The sequence below is a fragment of the Oncorhynchus nerka genome, linkage group LG9a (genome assembly GCF_034236695.1).
Source record: "Oncorhynchus nerka isolate Pitt River linkage group LG9a, Oner_Uvic_2.0, whole genome shotgun sequence".
NCBI lineage: Eukaryota > Metazoa > Chordata > Actinopteri > Salmoniformes > Salmonidae > Oncorhynchus > Oncorhynchus nerka.
This window is the reverse complement of record NC_088404.1, coordinates 8,209,715-8,230,542: the sequence shown is the minus strand read 5'-3', so window position 1 is coordinate 8,230,542 and position 20,828 is coordinate 8,209,715. Positions and strand designations below refer to the sequence as shown.

General features: G+C 46.5%; 1 protein-coding gene across 1 annotated transcript in view; it reads right to left on the bottom strand.

The window, feature by feature from the left end:
• Window positions 1–11,616: 11,616 nt before the first annotated feature.
• Window positions 11,617–20,828, bottom strand: part of LOC115134828 (golgin subfamily A member 6-like protein 22) — a 56,634-nt gene continuing 47,422 nt past the window's right edge. Inside the window, exons 14-16 of the mRNA XM_065022781.1 lie at window positions 16,675–16,910; window positions 13,810–13,870; window positions 11,617–12,376 (exon numbers count right to left, since the gene is read on the bottom strand). Coding sequence (XP_064878853.1) covers window positions 12,141–12,376; window positions 13,810–13,870; window positions 16,675–16,910 — 533 coding nt within the window. The 3' untranslated portion in view covers window positions 11,617–12,140. The remainder of the gene's footprint in view (window positions 12,377–13,809; window positions 13,871–16,674; window positions 16,911–20,828) is intronic.

Here is a 20,828-nt window from a genome sequence, read left to right as displayed (position 1 = left end):
CTGTTCACCAAGCAGCAGGGAGGTACGGTTCAGCAGGGAGGTACGGTTCAGCAGGGAGGTACGGTTCAGCAGGGAGGTATGGGAGGTATGGTTCAGCAGGGAGGTATGGGAGGTATGGTTCAGCAGGGAGGTACGGTTCAGCAGGGAGGTACGGTTCAGCAGGGAGGTACGGTTCAGCTGGGAGGTACGGTTCAGCTGGGAGGTACGGTTCAGCTGGGAGGTATGGTTCAGCTGGGAGGTACGGTTCACCTGGGAGGTATGGTTCAGCTGGGAGGTATGGTTCAGCTGGGAGGTATGGGAGGTATGGTTCAGCTGGGAGGTATGGTTCAGCTGGGAGGTACGGTTCAGCAGGGAGGTACGGTTCAGCTGGGAGGTATGGTTCAGCAGGGAGGTATGGTTCAGCTGGGAGGTATGGTTCAGCTGGGAGGTATGGTTCAGCTGGGAGGTATGGTTTAGCTGGGAGGTATGGTTCAGCTGGGAGGTATGGTTCAGCTGAGAGGTATGGTTCAGCAGGGAGGTATGGTTCAGCTGGGAGGTATGGTTCAGCATGGTTCAGCTGGGAGGTATGGTTCAGCAGGGAGGTATGGTTCAGCTGGGAGGTATGGTTCAGCTGGGAGGTATGGTTCAGCAGGGAGGTATGGTTCAGCAGGGAGGTATGGTTCAGCTGGGAGGCATGGTTCAGCAGGGAGGTATGGTTTAGCTGGGAGGTATGGTTCAGCTGGGAGGTATGGTTCAGCTGAGAGGTATGGTTCAGCAGGGAGGTATGGTTCAGCTGGGAGGTATGGTTCAGCATGGTTCAGCTGGGAGGTATGGTTCAGCAGGGAGGTATGGTTCAGCTGGGAGGTATGGTTCAGCTGGGAGGTATGGTTCAGCAGGGAGGTATGGTTCAGCAGGGAGGTATGGTTCAGCTGGGAGGCATGGTTCAGCAGGGAGGTACGGTTCAGCAGGGAGGTACGGTTCAGCTGGGAGGTATGGTTCAGCTGGGAGGTATGGTTCAGCTGGGAGGTATGGTTCAGCTGGGAGGTACGGTTCAGCTGGGAGGTACGGTTCAGCTGGGAGGTACGGTTCAGCTGGGAGGTACGGTTCAGCATGGTTCAGCAGGGAGGTATGGTTCAGCTGGGAGGTATGGTTCAGCAGGGAGGTATGGTTCAGCTGGGAGGTATGGTTCAGCAGAGAGGTACGGTTCAGCAGGGAGGTACGGTTCAGCAGGGAGGTACGGTTCAGTATGGTTCAGCTGGGAGGTATGGTTCAGCAGGAAGGTATAGTTCAGCTGGGAGGTATGGTTCATGTTTTGTAAGGCTACAGAATGTCTGTGACAGAATATCATGCCATATAGATTGCTTTCAGTCAGCCATCAGATTGTTTGACCATTTCAGCTTTGACCCCATGTAGAGCCTGACCTCCCAGGACATGTCGAGCCGTAGAGGACTGAGCCTCAGCCCACAGGTCCAGCTGTTTATCCTGCTCCAGTATCAGACCCTGGCCCACCACTGCAAGGCCATGGTCCCCAGAGCAGTTAACCCGGCCAACCTTAAAAACACACTGGGAACACCAGGTAACCCAACCTCATACACACTGGGAACACCAGGTAACCCAACCTCATACACACTAGGAGCACCAGGTAACCCAACCTCATACACACTGGGAACACCTGGTAACCCAACCTCATACACACTAGGAGCACCAGGTAACCCAACCTCATACACACTAGGAGCACCAGGTAACCCAACCTCATACACACTAGGAGCACCAGGTAACCCAACCTCATACACACTGGGAACACCAGGTAACCCAACCTCATACACACTAGGAGCACCAGGTAACCCAACCTCACACAGTGGGAGCACCAGGTAACCCAACCTCACCACTAGGAGCACCAGGTAACCCAACCTCATACACACTAGGAGCACCAGGTAACCCAACCTCACACAGTGGGAGCACCAGGTAACCCAACCTCACACACTAGGAGCACCAGGTAACCCAACCTCATACACACTAGGAGCACCAGGTAACCCAACCTCATACACACTAGGAGCACCAGGTAACCCAACCTCATACACACTAGGAGCACCAGGTAACCCAACCTCATACACACTAGGAGCACCAGGTAACCCAACCTCATACACACTAGGAGCACCAGGTAACCCAACCTCATACACACTAGGAGCACCTGGTAACCCAACCTCATACACACTAGGAGCACCAGGTAACCCAACCTCATACACACTAGGAGCACCAGGTAACCCAACCTCATACACACTAGGAGCACCAGGTAACCCAACCTCATACACACTAGGAGCACCAGGTAACCCAACCTCATACACACTGGGAACACCAGGTAACCAAACCTCATACACACTAGGAGCACCAGGTAACCCAACCTCATACACACTGGGAACACCAGGTAACCCAACCTCATACACACTAGGAGCACCAGGTAACCCAACCTCATACACACTAGGAGCACCTGGTAACCCAACCTCATACACACTGGGAACACCAGGTAACCCAACCTCATACACACTAGGAGCACCTGGTAACCCAACCTCATACACACTGGGAACACCAGGTAACCCATCCTCATACACACTAGGAGCACCAGGTAACCCAACCTCATACACACTAGGAACACCAGGTAACCCAACCTCATACACACTAGGAGCACCAGGTAACCCAACCTCATACACACTGGGAACACCAGGTAACCCAACCTCATACACACTGGGAACACCAGGTAACCCAACCTCATACACACTGGGAACACCAGGTAACCCAACCTCGTACACACTAGGAGCACCAGGTAACCCAACCTCATACACACTAGGAGCACCAGGTAACCCAACCTCACACACTGGGAGCACCTGGTAACCCAACCTACACACACTGGGAACACCTGGTAACCCAACCCTCACACAGTGGGAGCACCAGGTAACCCAACCTCACCACTAGGAGCACCAGGTAACCCAACCTCACCACTAGGAGCACCAGGTAACCCAACCTTACACACACTGGGAACACCTGGTAACCCAACCTCACACAGTGGGAGCACCAGGTAACCCAACCTCACCACTAGGAGCACCAGGTAGAACATCTCTCTCTCTCGATCTCAATCCTTCTTTATCTTTCACAACCTCTCTCTCCCTCGCCCGCACTCTCCGTCTCCCTCCCCAATCTCTCTCTCTCTCCCACCCCCACCCCCACTCTCTTTCTCCCTCCCCATCTCTCTCCCTCTACAACTACCTGGAATTCTACTCTGTCTACTATTTCACCAAAAGAGACATATATATATTGTTTATACATCCATCCATCCAGACATGATGTAAACTAGCTGTCTCTCTCTCCCCATCGCCTGTGCTCTCTCTACTCCCTCACCAAACAGCCATATTGTTTCCCTATATACATCCATCCATCCAGACATGATGTAAACTAGCTGTCTCTCTCTCCCCATCGCCTGTGCTACTATACTCCCTCACCAAACAGCCATATTGTTTCCCTATATACATCCATCCATCCAGACATGATGTAAACTAGCTGTCTCTCTCTCCCCATCGCCTGTGCTCTCTCTACTCCCTCACCAAACAGCCATATTGTTTCCCTATATAAATCCATCCATCCAGACATGATGTAAACTAGCTGTCTCTCTCTCCCCTTCGCCTGTGCTCTCTCTACTCCCTCACCAAACAGCCATATTGTTTCCCTATATAAATCCATCCATCCAGACATGATGTAAACTAGCTGTCTCTCTCTCTCCTTCGCCTGTGCTCTCTCTACTCCCTCACCAAACAGCCATATTGTTTCCCTATATAAATCCATCCATCCAGACATGATGTAAACTAGCTGTCTCTCTCTCTCCTTCGCCTGTGCTCTCTCTACTCCCTCACCAAACAGCCATATTGTTTCCCTATATAAATCTGTCCATCCAGATGCAGACATGATGTAAGCTAGCTGAGCTGAGCTGCGTGTTGCCCTGGCCTCTGAGCTTTATTTTTTAGTCAAGTAAGCCCGATTTTTGCTTTTTAAGGTTTGTAGATTAAATTGTGTCTCACGGGATCTGAATGCATGTGGCAGGAGATCATCCCTTTTTTCATTGACATTGTGGTGTAATCCTCTCTCACTATTCACAATCTTCCAGACTATGTTTCAAACCCCCTCCGACCCTGACTCCAATGCTGCCACACCGCTATGGAGTTGTCTTCTGGATCCAGATTACTAGAGTAGGGGTTTAGCTATGGAGTAGTCTTCTGGATCCAGTTTACTAGAGTAGGGGTTTAGCTATGGAGTAGTCTTCTGAATCGAGTAATCTGGTGTAGGGGTTCAGCTATGGAGTAGTCTTCTGGATCGAGTAATCTGGTGTAGGGGTTCAGCTATGGAGTAGTCTTCTGAATCGAGTAATCTGGAGTAGGGGTTTAGCTATGGAGTAGTCTTCTGAATCCAGTAATCTGAAGTAGGGTTTAGCTATGGAGTAGTCTTCTGAATCCAGTAATCTGGAGTAGGGGTTTAGCTATGGAGTAGTCTTCTGGATCCAGATTACTAGAGTAGGGTTTCAGCTATGGAGTAGTCTTCTGAATCCAGTTTACTAGAGTAGGGGTTCAGCTATGGAGTAGTCTTCTGAATCCAGTTTACTAGAGTAGGGTTCAGCTATGGAGTAGTCTTCTGGATCCAGTTTACTAGAGTAGGGGTTTAGCTATGGAGTAGTCTTCTGAATCCAGTTTAACTGGTGTAGGGGTTTCAGCTATGGAGTAGTCTTCTGAATCGAGTAATCTGGTGTAGGGGTTCAGCTATGGAGTAGTCTTCTGAATCGAGTAATCTGGAGTAGGGGTTCAGCTATGGAGTAGTCATTGTTTCTGGTCATTTTGAGCCTGTAATCAAACCCACAAATGCTGATGCTCCAGATACTCAACTAGTCTAAAGAAATCCAGTGTTATTGCTTCTTTAATCAGAACCACAGTTTTCAGCTGTTCTAACATAATTGCAAAAGGGTTTTCTAATGATCAATTAGCCTTTTGCATGAGGCACGACATCCGCCCGACGGCGCGTGTCTCAAATGATAAACTTGGATTAGCTAACACAATGTGCCATTGGAACACAGGAGTGATGGTTGCTGATAATGGGCCTCTGTACTCCTATGTAGATATTCCATTAAAAATCAGACTTTTCCAGCTACAATAGTCATTTACAACATTACCAATGTCTAACCTGTGTTTGTAATCAATTTGATGTTATTTTAATGGACAAAAAAAACATGCTTTTTTTTTTCAAAAACAAAGACATTTCTAGGTGACCCCAAACTTTTGAACAGTAGTGTATGTAGCTATGTACCTTGTGATACAGTGAATTATAAATGAAATAATCTGTCTGTAAACAATTGTTGGAAAAATGTATTGTGTCATGCAAAAATAATGTCCTAACCGACTTGCCAAAACTATAGTTTGTTAACAAGACATTTGTGGAGTGGTTGAAAAACTAGTTTTAATGACTCCAACCTAAGTGTATGTCAACGTCTGACTTCAACTGTACATATAGTTGACTGTGCCTTTAAAGTCAATTGGAGGTGTACCTGTGGACATCATCCAGCTTGGAAAATTCCAGAAAATTGTCATGGCTTTAAAGCTTCTGTCACACCCTGACCTTAGATCCTTTTTATGTCTCTATGTTGGTTTGGTCAGGGCATGAGTTGGGGTGGGCATTCTAGGTTTTGTGTTCTATGTTTTCTATTTCTGTGTGTTTGGCTCTGGTGTGGTTCTCAATCAGAGGCAGCTGTCTATCATTGTCTCTGATTGAGAATCATACTTAGGTAGCATTTTTCCCACCTGTGTTTTGTGGGTAGTTGTTTTCTGTTTTTGTGTCTGCACCAGACACAACTGTTTCGGTTTCGTTCGTTCTCTTTGTTATGTTTATTTCAGTGTTCAGTTAATAAAGATCATGATTGGAGGAGAGAGTAATGAGAGAGTTGCTGTGTTGGTGCATGAGGCACGACATCCGCCCGACGGCGCGTGTCCTCGATTTGATGTCACCTGAGTCAGCTCTCCATACTCGTCCTGAGGTGCGTGCTAGCCGTCTGGTGAAGACTGTGCCAGCCCCACGCACCAGGCCTCCTGTGCGCCTCCCCAGCCCTGCACGTCTTGTGCCAGCTTGGCGCTCCAGACCTCCAGTGCGCATCTCCACAGCCCGGGTGAGTCCTGCGCCGGCTCAAGGCACAGTTTCCCCAGTTCGCCAGGAGGACCCAGTGTGGCCTGTTCCAGCTCTACCCGACATCACGTGCCGGGCTAGGGTGGGAATTCAGCCTGGAAGAGTGGTGCCAAGGCTACTCACCAGATCTCCAGTGTTCCCCACAGCCCGGTCTATCCTTTGCCTCCTCCACGGATGAGGCCTCCTGGATGTCTCCCCAGCCTGGTGAGTCCTGTGTCTGCTCCACGGACGAGGCCTCCTGGATGTCTCCCCCTGGCTCTGTGCCTGCTCCCAGAGCCAGGTCTCCTGTGTGTCTCCCCAGCCCGGTGAGTCCTGTATCTCCTTCCTGTCCGGAGCTGCCGGAGTCTCCTTAGCTCCTCCTCCTTAGCTCTGTACCGGACATCATCCTTAGCTCTGCCGGAGCTGTGGACATCCTTAGCTCTGGTGCCTGTGGACATCATCCTTCCTACCTGTGGAGCTCTGAGTCTCCTCCTGTCCGGAGCTGCCGGAGTCTCCCTCCTGTCCGGAGCTGCCGGAGTCTCCTCCTGTCCGGAGCTGCCGGAATCTGGACATCATCCTCCTGTGTCCGGAGCTGCCTGGAGTCTCATCCTTCCTGTCCGGAGACGGAGTCTACCCTCCTAGCTCTGTACCGGACATCATCCTTAGCTGTACCGGAGCTCTACCTGTGGACATCATCCTTAGCCTGTACCGTGGCTGCTCTGTACCTGTGGACATCATCCTAGCCCTGTACCTGTGGACATCATCCTTAGCTCTGTACCTGTGGACATCATCCTTAGCTCTGTACCTGTGGACATCATCCTTAGTCTACCTGTGGACATCATCCTGCTCTGTACCTGTGGGAGCTGCTCTGTAGTGGACATCATCCTTCCTGTACCGGACATCATCCTTAGCTCTGTACCTGTGGACATCATCCTTAGCTCTGTACCTGGACATCATCCTTAGCTCTGTACCGGACATCATCCTTAGCTGCTGTGGACATCATCCTTAGCCTCCTGTCCGGTAGCTCATCCTTAGCTCTGTAGTGGACATCATCCTTAGCTCTGTACCGGGCTTAGCTCTGTAGTCTGTACCCCTGTCCTGACATCATCCTTAGCTCTGTACCTGTGGACATCATCCTTAGCTCCTGTACCGGACATCATCCTTAGCTGTACCTGTGGACATCATCCTTAGCTCTGTACCTGGTAGCTCTGTACCTGTGGACATCATCCTTAGCTGTAGCCTGTGGACATCATCCTTAGCTCTGTACCTGTGGACATCATCCTTAGCTCTGTACCGGACATCATCCTTAGCTCTGTACCTGTGGACATCATCCTTAGCTCTGTACCGTGGACATCATCCTTAGCTGTACCTGTGGACATCATCCTTAGCTCTGTCTGGACATCATCCTCCTGTACCTGGAGCTGTACCTGTGGAGTCTGGACATCATCCTCTGTCCGACATCATCCTTAGCTCTGTACCTGTGGACATCATCCTTAGCTCTGTACCTGTGGACATCATCCTCCTGTCCGGAGCTGTACCTGTGGAGTCTCCTTAGCTCTGTACCTGTGGACATCATCCTTAGCTCTGTAGTCTCATCCTTAGCTCTGTACCGGAGCTGACATCATCCTTAGCTCTGTAGTCATCCTTCCTGTCCACTTCTTCAAACAGTCTGTACCTTGGACATCAGCTTACCTGTGGACATCATCCTTAGCTCTAGGCTAACCTTGGACATCATCCATTTGTAGTCAATTGGACATCATCCTTAGCTCTGTACCTGTGGACATCATCCTTAGCTCTGTACCTGTGGACATCATCCTTAGCTCTGTACCTGTGGACATCATCCTTAGCTCTGTACCTGTGGACATCATCCTTAGCTCTGTACCTGTGGACATCATCCTTAGCTCTGTACCTGTGGACATCATCCTTAGCTCTGTACCTGTGGACATCATCCTTAGCTCTGTACCTGTGGACATCATCCTTAGCTCTGTACCTGTGGACATCATCCTTAGCTCTGTACCTGTGGACATCATCCTGTAGCTCTGCTACCTGTGGACATCATCCTTAGCTCTGTACCTGTGGACATCATCCTTAGCTCTGTACCTGTGGACATCATCCTTAGCTCTGTACCTGTGGACATCATCCTTAGCTCTGTACCTGTGGACATCATCCTTAGCTCTGTACCTGTGGACATCATCCTTAGCTCTGTACCTGTGGACATCATCCTTAGCTCTGTACCTGTGGACATCATCCTTAGCTCTGTACCTGTGGACATCATCCTTAGCTCTGTACCTGTGGACATCATACCCATTAGCTCTGTACCTGTGGACATCATCCTTAGCTCTGTACCTGTGGACATCATCCTTAGCTCTGTACCTGTGGACATCATCCTTAGCTCTGTACCTGTGGACATCATCCTTAGCTCTGTACCTGTGGATGTATTTCAAGGCCTACTTTCAAGCTCAGTGCCTCTTTGCTTGACATCATGGGAAAATAAAAATAAATCAGCCAAAACCTCCACAAGTCTGGTTCATCCTCAGAAGCAATTTCCAAACACCTGAAGGTACCATGTTCATCTGTACAAACAATAGTATGCAAGTATAAACAACATGGGACCACACAGCCATCATATTGCTCAGGAAGGAAACGCGTTCTGTCTCCTAGAGATGAACGTACTTTGGTGAGAAAAGTGACGATCAATCCCAGAACAGCCGCAAAGGACCTTGTGAAGATGCTAGAGGAAACAGGTACAAAAGTATCTATATCCACAGTAAAACGAGTCCTATATCGACATAACCTGAAAGGCCGCTGAGCAAGGAAGAAGCCACTGCTCCAAAACCGCCATAAAATAGTCAGACTACGGTATGCAACTGAACATGGGGACAAAGATCGTACTTTTTGGAGAAATGTCCTCTGGTGTGTTGAAACAAAAATAGAACTGTTTAGCCATAATGACCATCGTTATGTTTGGAGGGAAAGGGGAGGCTTGCAAGCCGAAGAACACCATCCCAACCGTGAAGCACAGGGGTGGCAGCATCATGTTGTGGGGGTGCTTTGCTGCAGGACTGGTGCACTTCACAAAATAGATTGCATCATGAGGAATGAAATTTATGTGGATATATTGAAGCAACATCTCAAGATATCAGTCAGGAAGTTAAAGCTTGGTAACAAATGGGTCTTCCAAATGGACATTGACCCCAAGCATACTTCCAAAGTTGTGGTAAAATGGCTTAACAAAGTCAAGGTATTGGAGTGGCCATCACAAAGCCCTGGCCTCAATCCTACAGAAAATGTGTTGGCAGAACTGAAAAAGCGTGTGTGAACAAGGAGGCCTACAAACCTGACTCAGTTACACCATCTCTGTCGGGAGGAATGGGCCAAGACTCTCCCAACCTATTGTGGGAAGCATGTGGAAGGCTACCTGAAACGTTTGACCCAAGTTAAACAATTTAAAGGCAATGCTACCAAATACTAATTGAGCGCATGTAAACTTCTGACCCACTGGGAATGTGATGAAAGATATAAAAGCTGAAATAAATCATTCTCTTGACTATTATTCTGACATTTCACATTCTTAAAATAAAGTGGTGATCCTAACTGACCAAAGACAGAGAGAATTTTTACTAGGATTAAATGTCTGGAATTGTGAAAAACGGAGTTTAAATGTATTTGGCTAAGGTGTATGTAAACCTCCGACTTCAACTGTAGCTATGTACTGTATATGTATGCACTGTATGTAATGATGTTTGTGTGTGTAATATATATATATATATATACAGTGGGGAGAAAAAGTATTTGATACACTGCCGATTTTGCAGGTTTTCCTACTTACAAAGCATGTAGATGCCTGTATTTTTGATCATAGGTACACTTCAACTGTAAGAGATGGAATCTAAAACAAAAATCCAGAAAATCACATTGTATGATTTTTAAGTAATTCATTTGCATTTTATTGCATGACGTAAGTATTTGATCACCTACCAACCAGTAAGAATTCCGGCTCTCACAGACCTGTTAGTTTTTCTTTAAGAAGCCCTCCTGCTCTCCACTCATTACCTGTATTAACTGCACCTGTTTGAACTCGTTACCTGTATAAAAGACACCTGTCCACACACTCAATCAAACAGACTCCAACCTCTCCACAATGACCAAGACCAGAGAGCTGTGTAAGGACATCAGGAATAAAATTGTAGACCTGCACAAGGCTGGGATGGGCTACAGGACAATAGGCAAGCAGCTTGGTGAGAAGGCAACAACTGTTGGCGCAATTATTAGAAAATGGAAGAAGTTCAAGATGACGGTCAATCACCCTCGGTCTGGGGCTCCATGCAAGATCTCACCTCGTGGGGCATCAATGATCATGAGGAAGGTGAGGGATCAGCCCAGAACTACACGGCAGGACCTGGTCAATGACCTGAAGAGAGCTGGGACCACAGTCTCAAAGAAAACCATTAGTAACACACTACGCCGTCATGGATTAAAATCCTGCAGCGCACGCAAGCTCAAGCCAGCGCATGTCCAGGCCCGTCTGAAGTTTGCCAATGTCCATCTGGATGATCCAGAGGAGGAATGGGAGAAGGTCATGTGGTCTGATGAGACAAAAATAGAGCTTTTTGGTCTGAACTCCACTCGCTGTGTTCGGAGGAAGAAGAAGGAGGAGTACAACCCCAAGAACACCATCCCAGCCGTGAAGCATGGAGGTGGAAACATCATTTTTTGGGGATGCTTTTCTGCAAAGGGGACAGGACGACTACACCATATTGAGGGGAGGATGGATGGGGCCATGTATCGCGATATCTTGGCCAACAACTTCCTTCCCTCAGTAAGAGCATTGAAGATGGGTCATGGCTGGGTCTTCCAGCATGACAACGACCCAAAACACACAGCCAGGGCAACTAAGGAGTGGCTCCGTAAGAAGCATCTCAAGGTCCTGGAGTGGCCTAGCCAGTGTCCAGACCTGAACCCAATAGAGGTTTGCAGTGTGTGCAAACCTGGTCAAGAACTACAGGAAACATATGATCTCTGTAATTGCAAACAAAGGTTTCTGTACCAAATATTAAGTTCTGCTTTTCTGATGTATCAAATACTAATGTCATGCAATACAATGCAAATTAATTACTTAAATAATCCAATGTGATTTTCTTGATTTTTGTTTTAGATTCTGTCTCTCACAGTTGAAGCTATGATTAAAAAAATGACAGACCTCTACATGCTTTGTAAGTAGGAAACACTGCCGATTTTGCAGGTTATCAAATACTTGTTCTCCCCACTGTATAAGGCCTCATATCATACGAGTGGATTACACTGCATACAATTATTTTTGTAGCTTTGTGAGTTGTATATTATCTGAAATAAAAGTGTTGTTCAACTCCAGACTAATGAGATCTTACATTTGTCCTTATTCAGGGAGTTGGATGACAGATCGTTCTCATTCTAAATCAAACAATCATGTGAGTTAACGCAGTCATTTTTTAATTACAACAAAACGGGCAAATCACAAACCTCCAGAATTGTTGTGTTGTATGTGGTAACATTGTAGTTTTAATGTATTAACCACATGAACATTACTACTATTACACAACCCTATTCATTGGATCATTAGTTTATATAGCGTATTACAGAAAATCATCCTCTGTTGTCATCTCACTATTATCAATGGAACACATTTCACTTCCTGTTTCATTGTTAATCATCAACAAAAGCACCACCTTTATAACCACTAATCAGTGGATTGACATTAACACTGGTTTGTACAACCTTTTTAGGATTTGTATCATTGCATGACTATAGTAAGACTTCACACGAAGACTGAGGACTCCATTAGCTTCAATGTTTGCAGATCTGTAGGGGTGGAAGCGATATAGTGGAAGCTCTACAACAATACTGCTTCTATGTAGATGCTTCAGATCTGACAACCTTGAAGTAGTTAAGGGCCAAGGGGAAGGGGTAGGGAGCAAATTAGGACCAGGTATGCATCAGCCACAGCCTCCATCTTCCTCTTCCTCCCCCTCCAATTCAGGGCTGCCGATCTGCACCTGCCTAGCCAGGAACACTCCATCTTCCCAGCGGGGTGGTGGTGATGATGATGATGATCCCCTCTGCATGTCTCTCTCCAATAGAAGAGGCTCCTCGCTCTCTGACGTGGTCTTCTCTGAAGAGTTAGATGCTGTGGCGCCCAACCCTTGGATCTGTGGCTGAAACCTTAGCTTGGCTGGGTCAGGAAAACAGGGAAATCAAACCCAACTAAAAGTGTTGAGTAATTTAAAAAATCACAAGTTCTAAACACCCAAATGGATGTAATGGGCATCGATCACTTGAAAAACATTTTGGCCTAAAGCCTTCATAAGGGGTTTTACTGTGACCTAGCTTGGTTAGGTCAGATCAACATATCAGCACACATGGAATCAAATTAATTCAACATCATTTAAATCATTTTTTTCAGTTTAGTAGATGACTGACTGTCTGTTGATGTAATGTTGTCAAACACGATAATTTCCGAAGCCATTTCAGATCAGAAAAAGCGGCGGAGATCCAGAACAGAGGCTTTACCCATAACCACTCCGAGGGAAGGGTCACGTCAAGTGATGTCCTAATGCTTCTTTCAACCTGGAAGCATTCCATTGGAAACAATAAGTGCTGTAATGTTTTTTCCTGAGTAGTTTCAAAATGTGGTTCTGGGTGCTGAGATTGTTTAATTAATTGTGTTTCCCTCTCTGGGTGCTGAGATTGTTTAATTAATGAGTTGAGTTCTCTTCACCCGAACACTTTAACATGTCTGGAATAACAAACCAACTCAGATCTAGAAGGAAGCCTGAGCAGTTTTTGATTTGCATTATCTCAGTTTGATTATCAAATGCTAAGCTGACAATTATACTAGTCCAGTTTTGGGTACCGGTATGCCCCTGTTCTGGAGGACATAAGCACATGGATTTTAAGCACACACATTAATCCCAAGCAGTGGATATTCAGTCAGCAGATTCAATGGTTAAGGTCAAGCAGAGTGATCGAAATTGGTTAAGGTAAGGTTAATGTTAAGGTATGGTTAGGGTTAGGCATAGCCAGGGTCAGAAAACTGCCATCTGAAACCATTCCAAATCTGCCAGCTGTATATACAGTGCCAGTCAAAAGTTTGGACACACCTACTCATTACAGGGTTTTTCTTAATTTTTTAAAACTATTTTCTACATTGTAGAATAATAGTGAAGACATCGAAACGATGAAATAACACATATGGAATCATGTAGTAACCAAAGAAAGTGTTAAACAAATCAAAAATGCATTCCAGGTGACGACTTCATGAAGCTGGTTGAGAGAATGCCAAGAGTGTGCAAAGCTGTCATCAAAGCAAAGGGTGACTAGGTTGAAGAATCTCAAATTTAAAATATTTTTGGATTTGTTTTACACTTTTTTGGTTACTTCATTATTCCATATGTGTTATTTCATAGTTTTGATGTCTTCACTATTATTCTACAATGTAGAAAATAGTCAAACAAAAAATAAAGAAAAACCCTTGAATGAGTCGGTCTGTCCAAACTTTTGACTGGTACTGTACACTGCCACTACCCACTGAGATCTAAGACTTCCACACACAGATCAGAAGCCTAGATAGATTTCTAATGGGACTGATTCATTCACATCTTTCACCTTTCTGGAGGTTTTCATTTCTCTCTTTCAGATCGCTGATTTCCACACTCATCGCTGACATCTGGTACGGAGGGAAATGGTTGATTTTTAAGCTGAACTGGAGGTTGAATCTACAGATCTACTCCTCTCATTTGACCAGACTTTCTACACTCAGAAAAAAAAGTTTCGAAATGGTTCTCCCAAATAGGAGAACCATTTTCGGAATCAAAAGGGGTTCTTCAAAGGGTTCTCATATGGGTACAGCCGAATAACCTTTTTAAAATTCTAGATAGCACCTCATAAGAGTGTACGGCAAAGGAACGACGCTTAGTTACATTTTTCAAATGTGGGATTTTTTTTTGGGGGGGGGGTCTGATGAGAAATGTGTCCCAATTTGAGGCATGTTTTGTAAGGCTACAAACATTACTCTGTAGCTCCACCCCTTGGAAGCAAGTAAATTTATTGTCCAGGCCTCTTCTACTCTGAGGGGGGAGTTAGTTAGTCCGTCAGATGTGGTCGGAGTCCCAAATGACACCCTATTCCCTATATGGTGCACCTATGGGGCTCTGGTCAAAAGTAGTGCACTATAGAGGGAAAAGGGGGCCATTGTGGAAGCACTTGTGGTCGGTATCTGTGCCTCTGGCCAGGTCAGCCAGTCTCCTCAGCCACAAATGGGATTATTCCTCCCAGTATAACAAGTAACGTCAGATTATTATTGTGCTGCATTTCACAGAGGAGTGATTATGGAGTCTCTCTCTCTCTGCCCTCCACCCCTCTCTCTCTCTGCCCTCCACCCCCTCTCTCTCTCTCTCTCTGCCCTCCACCCCTCTCTCTCTCTCTGCCCTCCACCCCCTCTCTCTCTCTCTCAGCCCTCTACCTCTCTCTCTCTTCCCTCCACATCTCACTCTCTCTCTGCCCTCCACCCCTCTCTCTCTCGCTCTCTGCCCTCCACCCCTCTCTCTCTCTCTGCCCTCCACCCCTCTCTCTCTGCCCTCCACCCCTCTCTCCTCTCTCTGCCCTCCACCCCCTCTCTCTCTCTCTCTCAGCCCTCTACCTCTCTCTCTCTTCCCTCCACATCTCACTCTCTCTCTGCCCTCCACCCCCTCTCTCTCTCTCTCTGCCCTCCACCCCTCTCTCTCTCTCTGCCCTCCACCCCTCGCTCTCTCTCTCTCAGCCCTCTACCTCTCTCTCTCTTCCCTCCACATCTCACTATCTCTCTGCCCTCCACCCCTCTCTCTCTCTCTCTGCCCTCCACCCCTCTCGCTCTCTCTCTGCCCTCCACCCCTCTCTCTCTCTCTGCCCTCCACCTCTCTCTCTTTGCCCTCCACTCTCTCTCTCTCTCTGCCCTCCACCTCTCTCTCTCTCTGCCCTCCACCCCTCTCTCTCTCTCTCTCTGCCCTCCACCTCTCTCTCTCTCTCTGCCCCCATCTATCTCTCCTCCACCTTTCTCTCTCTCTCTCTCTCTCTCTCTCTCTCTCTCTGCCCTCCACCTTTCTCTTTCTCTCTCTGCCCTCCACCTTTCTCTTTCTCTCTCTCTCTCTCTTTCTCTCTCTCTCTCTGCCCCCCATCTATCTCTCCTCCACCTTTCTCTCTCTCTCTCCCTCTCTCTCTGCCCTCCACCTTTCTCTTTCTCTCTCTGCCCTCCACCTCTCTCTCTCTCTCTCTCTCTCTCTCTCTCTCTCTCTCTCTCTCAATTCAATTCAATTCAAGGGGCTTTATTGGCATGGGAAACGTGTTAACATTGCCAGAGCAAGTGAGGTAGATAATATACAAAAGTGAAATAAACAATAACAAGTTACAGTAAACATTACACATACAGAAGTTTCAAAACAATAAAGACATTACAAATGTCATGTTACATTTTTATACAGTGTTGCAACGATGTACAAATGGTTAAGGGTACACAAGGGAAAATAAATAAGCATAAATATGAGTTTTATTTACAATGTTGTTTGTTCTTCACTGGTTGCCCTTTTCTTGTGGCAACAGGTCACAAATCTTGCTGCTGTGATGGCACACTGTGGAATTTCACCCAGTAGATATGGGAGTTTATCAAAATTGGATTTGTTTTTGAATTCTTTGTGGATCTGTGTAATCTGAGGGAAATACTGTATGTGTCTCTAATATGGTCATACTTTGGACAGGAGGTTAGGAAGTGCAGCTCAGTTTCCACCTCATTTTGTGGGCAGTGAGCACATAGCCTGTCTTCTCTTGAGAGCCATGTCTGCCAACGGCAGCCTTTCTCAATGGCAATGGCCATTCTCTCTCTCTCTCTCTGCCCTCCACCCCTCTCTCTCTCTGCCCTCCATCTCTCTCTGCCCTCCACCCCTCTCTCTCTCTGCCCTCCTCTCTCTGCCCTCCATCTCTCTCTCTCTCTCTGCCCTCACCTCTCTCTCGTTCTCTCTCTCTGCCCTCCACCTCTCTCTCTCTTCCCCCTCTCTCTCCACCTCTCTCTCTCTCCTCACACCCTCATTCTCCCCTCCCCTACACCTTCTGACTCCCCTCCATCTTCTATCTCTCCCATCCCTCCTCCCCCCTCCCCTGCATTTCTGTTTGATTAAAGACAGAAGCCAGGGTTAAATAAGTGTGTGTGTGTTTATGCGTTGAGAAGAAATCTGCTGGATGAGTTGCAAGCTAGGGACACATCACAGGATGTCATTTCATTTCAGTGTGTAAGCGACTACATGCAATATCATGCTGCCATTTTAATTATATTAGTTTCTGCATGTTGAGTCCAGATGCTAATTTATCACTCAGTTAGTATAGTAAACACCCGGGGATGGCATTATTAAGGCCTGCCATATAAAGGCTTTATAGGGTCATTCATTAAGTTTTCATAAACACTACATAAATGCCGTCATACTACATGTTTGAAGGATTTCTTACCGCGTGGGTCTTGCTGTGGAGTTCCTCCCTAAGGCGAGTCACCTCCTCCTCCACCTCTCTCTCTGGGTCGTCCTCCTCTTCTTGCTCCTCAGACACAGGCCCCAGTCCTGCAAACTGCTGCTCCCTCATCAGCTCCTTCTCTCTCTTCCTCTGGCTGTGTAGTGTGTCAAGGGAGTTCTGATTGAGAGAAAGAGGAGTAGATTGAAGCAAGACACTCGTATACCTGCTACATATACCTGCTAGATACACCTGCTACATATACCTACTACATATACCTGCTAGATATACCTGCTACATATACCTGCTAGATACACCTGCTACATATACCTACTACATATACCTGCTAGATACACCTGCTACATATACCTGCTAGATACACCTGCTACATATACCTGCTAGATACACCTGCTACATATACCTACTACATATACCTGCTAGATATACCTGCTACATATACCTGCTAGATACACCTGCTACATATACCTGCTACATATACCTGCTAGATACACCTGCTACATATACCTGCTACATATACCTGCTAGATACACCTGCTACATATACCTGCTAGATACACCTGCTACATATACCTACTACATATACCTGCTAGATATACCTGCTACATATACCTGCTACATATACCTACTACATATACCTGCTAGATATACCTGCTACATATACCTGCTACATATACCTACTACATATACCTGCTAGATATACCTGCTACATATACCTGCTACATATACCTACTACATATACCTGCTACAGATATACCTGCTAGATATACCTGCTAGATTTTTTATTTATTTATTTATTTATTTCACCTTTATTTAACCAGGTAGGCAAGTTGAGAACAAGTTCTCATTTACAATTGCGACCTGGCTAAGATAAAGCAAAGCAGTTCGACACATACAACGACACAGAGTTACACATGGAGTAAAACAAACATACAGTCAATAATACAGTAAAAAAAAACAAGTCTATATACAATGTGAGCAAATTAGGTGAGAAGGGAGGTAAAGGCAAAAAAGGCCATGGTGGCAAAGTAAATACAATATAGCAAGTAAAACACTGGAATGGTAGTTTTGCAATGGAAGAATGTGCAAAGTAGAAATAAAAATAATGGGGTGCAAAGGAGCAAAATAAATAAATTAATTAAATACAGTTGGGAAAGAGGTAGTTGTTTGGGCTAAATTATAGGTGGGCTATGTACAGGTGCAGTAATCTGTAAGATGCTCTGACAGTTGGTGCTTAAAGATAGTGAGGGAGATAAGTGTTTCCAATTTAAGAGATTTTTGTAGTTCGTTCCAGTCATTGGCAGCAGAGAACTGGAAGGAGAGGCGGCCAAAGAAAGAATTGGTTTTGGGGGTGACTAGAGAGATATACCTGCTGGAGCGTGTGCTACAGGTGGGAGATGCTATGGTGACCAGCGAGCTGAGATAAGGGGGACTTTACCTAGCAGGGTCTTGTAGATGACATGGAGCCAGTGGGTTTGGCGACGAGTATGAAGCGAGGGCCAGCCAACGAGAGCGTACAGGTCGCAATGGTGGGTAGTATATGGGGCTTTGGTGACAAAACGGATTGCACTGTGATAGACTGCATCCAATTTGTTGAGTAGGGTATTGGAGGCTATTTTGTAAATGACATCGCCAAAGTCGAGGATTGGTAGGATGGTCAATTTTACAAGGGTATGTTTGGCAGCATGAGTGAAGGATGCTTTGTTGCGAAATAGGAAGCCAATTCTAGATTTAACTTTGGATTGGAGATGTTTGATATGGGTCTGGAAGGAGAGTTTACAGTCTAACCAGACACCTAAGTATTTGTAGTTGTCCACGTATTCTAAGTCAGAGCCGTCCAGAGTAGTGATGTTGGACAGGCGGGTAGGTGCAGGTAGCGATCGGTTGAAGAGCATGCATTTAGTTTTACTTGTATTTAAGAGCAATTGGAGGCCACGGAAGGAGAGTTGTATGGCATTGAAGCTTGCCTGGAGGGTTGTTAACACAGTGTCCAAAGAAGGGCCGGAAGTATACAGAATGGTGTCGTCTGCGTAGAGGTGGATCAGAGACTCACCAGCAGCAAAGAGCGACCTCATTGATGTATACAGAGAAGAGAGTCGGTCCAAGAATTGAACCCTGTGGCACCCCCATAGAGACTGCCAGAGGTCCGGACAGCAGACCCTCCGATTTGACACACTGAACTCTATCAGAGAAGTAGTTGGTGAACCAGGCGAGGCAATCATTTGAGAAACCAAGGCTGTCGAGTCTGCCGATGAGGATGTGGTGGTTGACAGAGTCGAAAGCCTTGGCCAGATCAATGAATACGGCTGCACAGTAATGTTTCTTATCGATGGCGGTTAAGATATCGTTTAGGACCTTGAGCGTGGCTGAGGTGCACCCATGACCAGCTCTGAAACCAGATTGCATAGCAGAGAAGGTATGGTGAGATTCGAAATGGTCGGTAATCTGTTTGTTGACTTGGCTTTCGAAGACCTTAGAAAGGCATGGTAGGATAGATATAGGTCTGTAGCAGTTTGGGTCAAGAGTGTCCCCCTTTGAAGAGGGGGATGACCGCAGCTGCTTTCCAATCTTTGGGAATCTCAGATGACACGAAAGAGAGGTTGAACAGGCTAGTAATAGGGGTGGCAACAATTTCGGCAGATAATTTTAGAAAGAAAGGGTCCAGATTGTCTAGCCCGGCTGATTTGTAGGGGTCCAGATTTTTCAGCTCTTTCAGAACTTCAGCTGAATGGATTTGGGAGAAGGAGAAATGGGGAAGGCTTGGGCGAGTTGCTGTTGGGGGTGCAGTGCTGTTGACCGGGGTAGGAGTTGCCAGGTGGAAAGCATGGCCAGCCGTAGAAAAATGCTTATTGAAATTCTCAATTATGGTGGATTTATCAGTGGTGACAGTGTTTCCTATCTTCAGTGCAGTGGGCAGCTGGGAGGAGGTGTTCTTATTCTCCATGGACTTTACAGTGTCCCAGAACTTTTTAGAGTTAGTGTTGCAGGAAGCAAATTTCTGCTTGAAAAAGCTAGCCTTGGCTTTTCTAACTGCCTGTGTATAACGGTTTCTAGCTTCCCTGAACAGCTGCATATCACGGGGGCTGTTCGATGCTAATGCAGAACGCCATAGGATGTTTTTGTGTTGGTTAAGGGCAGTCAGGTCTGGGGAGAACCAAGGGCTATATCTGTTCCTGGTTCTAATTTTCTTGAATGGGGCATGTTTATTTAAGATTGTTAGGAAGGCATTTAAAAAAAATATCCAGGCATCCTCTACTGACGGGATGAGATCAATATCCTTCCAGGACACCCCGGCCAGGTCGATTAGAAAGGCCTGCTCGCTGAAGTGTTTCAGGGAGCGTTTTACAGTGATGAGTGGAGGTCGTTTGACCGCTGACCCATTACGGATGCAGGCAATGAGGCTGAGATCTTGGTTGAAGACAGCAGAGGTGTATTTAGAGGGGAAGTTGGTTAGGATGATATCTATGAGGGTGCCCGTGTTTAAGGCTTTGGGGGGGTACCTGGTAGGTTCATTGATAATTTGTGTGAGATTGAGGGCATCAAGTTTAGATTGTAGGATGGCTGGGGTGTTAAGCATGTTCCAGTTTAGGTCGCCTAGCAGCACGAGCTCTGAAGATAGATGGGGGGCAATCAGTTCACATATGGTGTCCAGAGCACAGCTGGGGGCAGAGGGTGGTCTATAGCAGGCGGCAACGGTGAGAGACTTGTTTTAGAGAGGTGGATTTTTAAAAGTAGAAGTTCAAATTGTTTGGGTACAGACCTGGATAGTAGGACAGAACTCTGCAGGCTATCTTTGCAGTAGATTGCAACACCGCCCCCTTTGGCAGTTCTATCTTGTCTGAAAATGTTGTAGTTTGGAATTAAAATTTCTGAATTTTTGGTGGTCTTCCTAAGCCAGGATTCAGACACAGCTAGAACATCCGGGTTGGCAGAGTGTGCTAAAGCAGTGAAAAGAACAAACTTAGGGAGGAGGCTTCTAATGTTAACATGCATGAAACCAAGGCTATTACGGTTACAGAAGTCATCAAAGAGAGCGCCTGGGGAATAGGAGTGGAGCTAGGCACTGCAGGGCCTGGATTCACCTCTACATCGCCAGAGGAACATAGGAGGAGAAGAATAAGGGTACGGCTAAAAGCAATA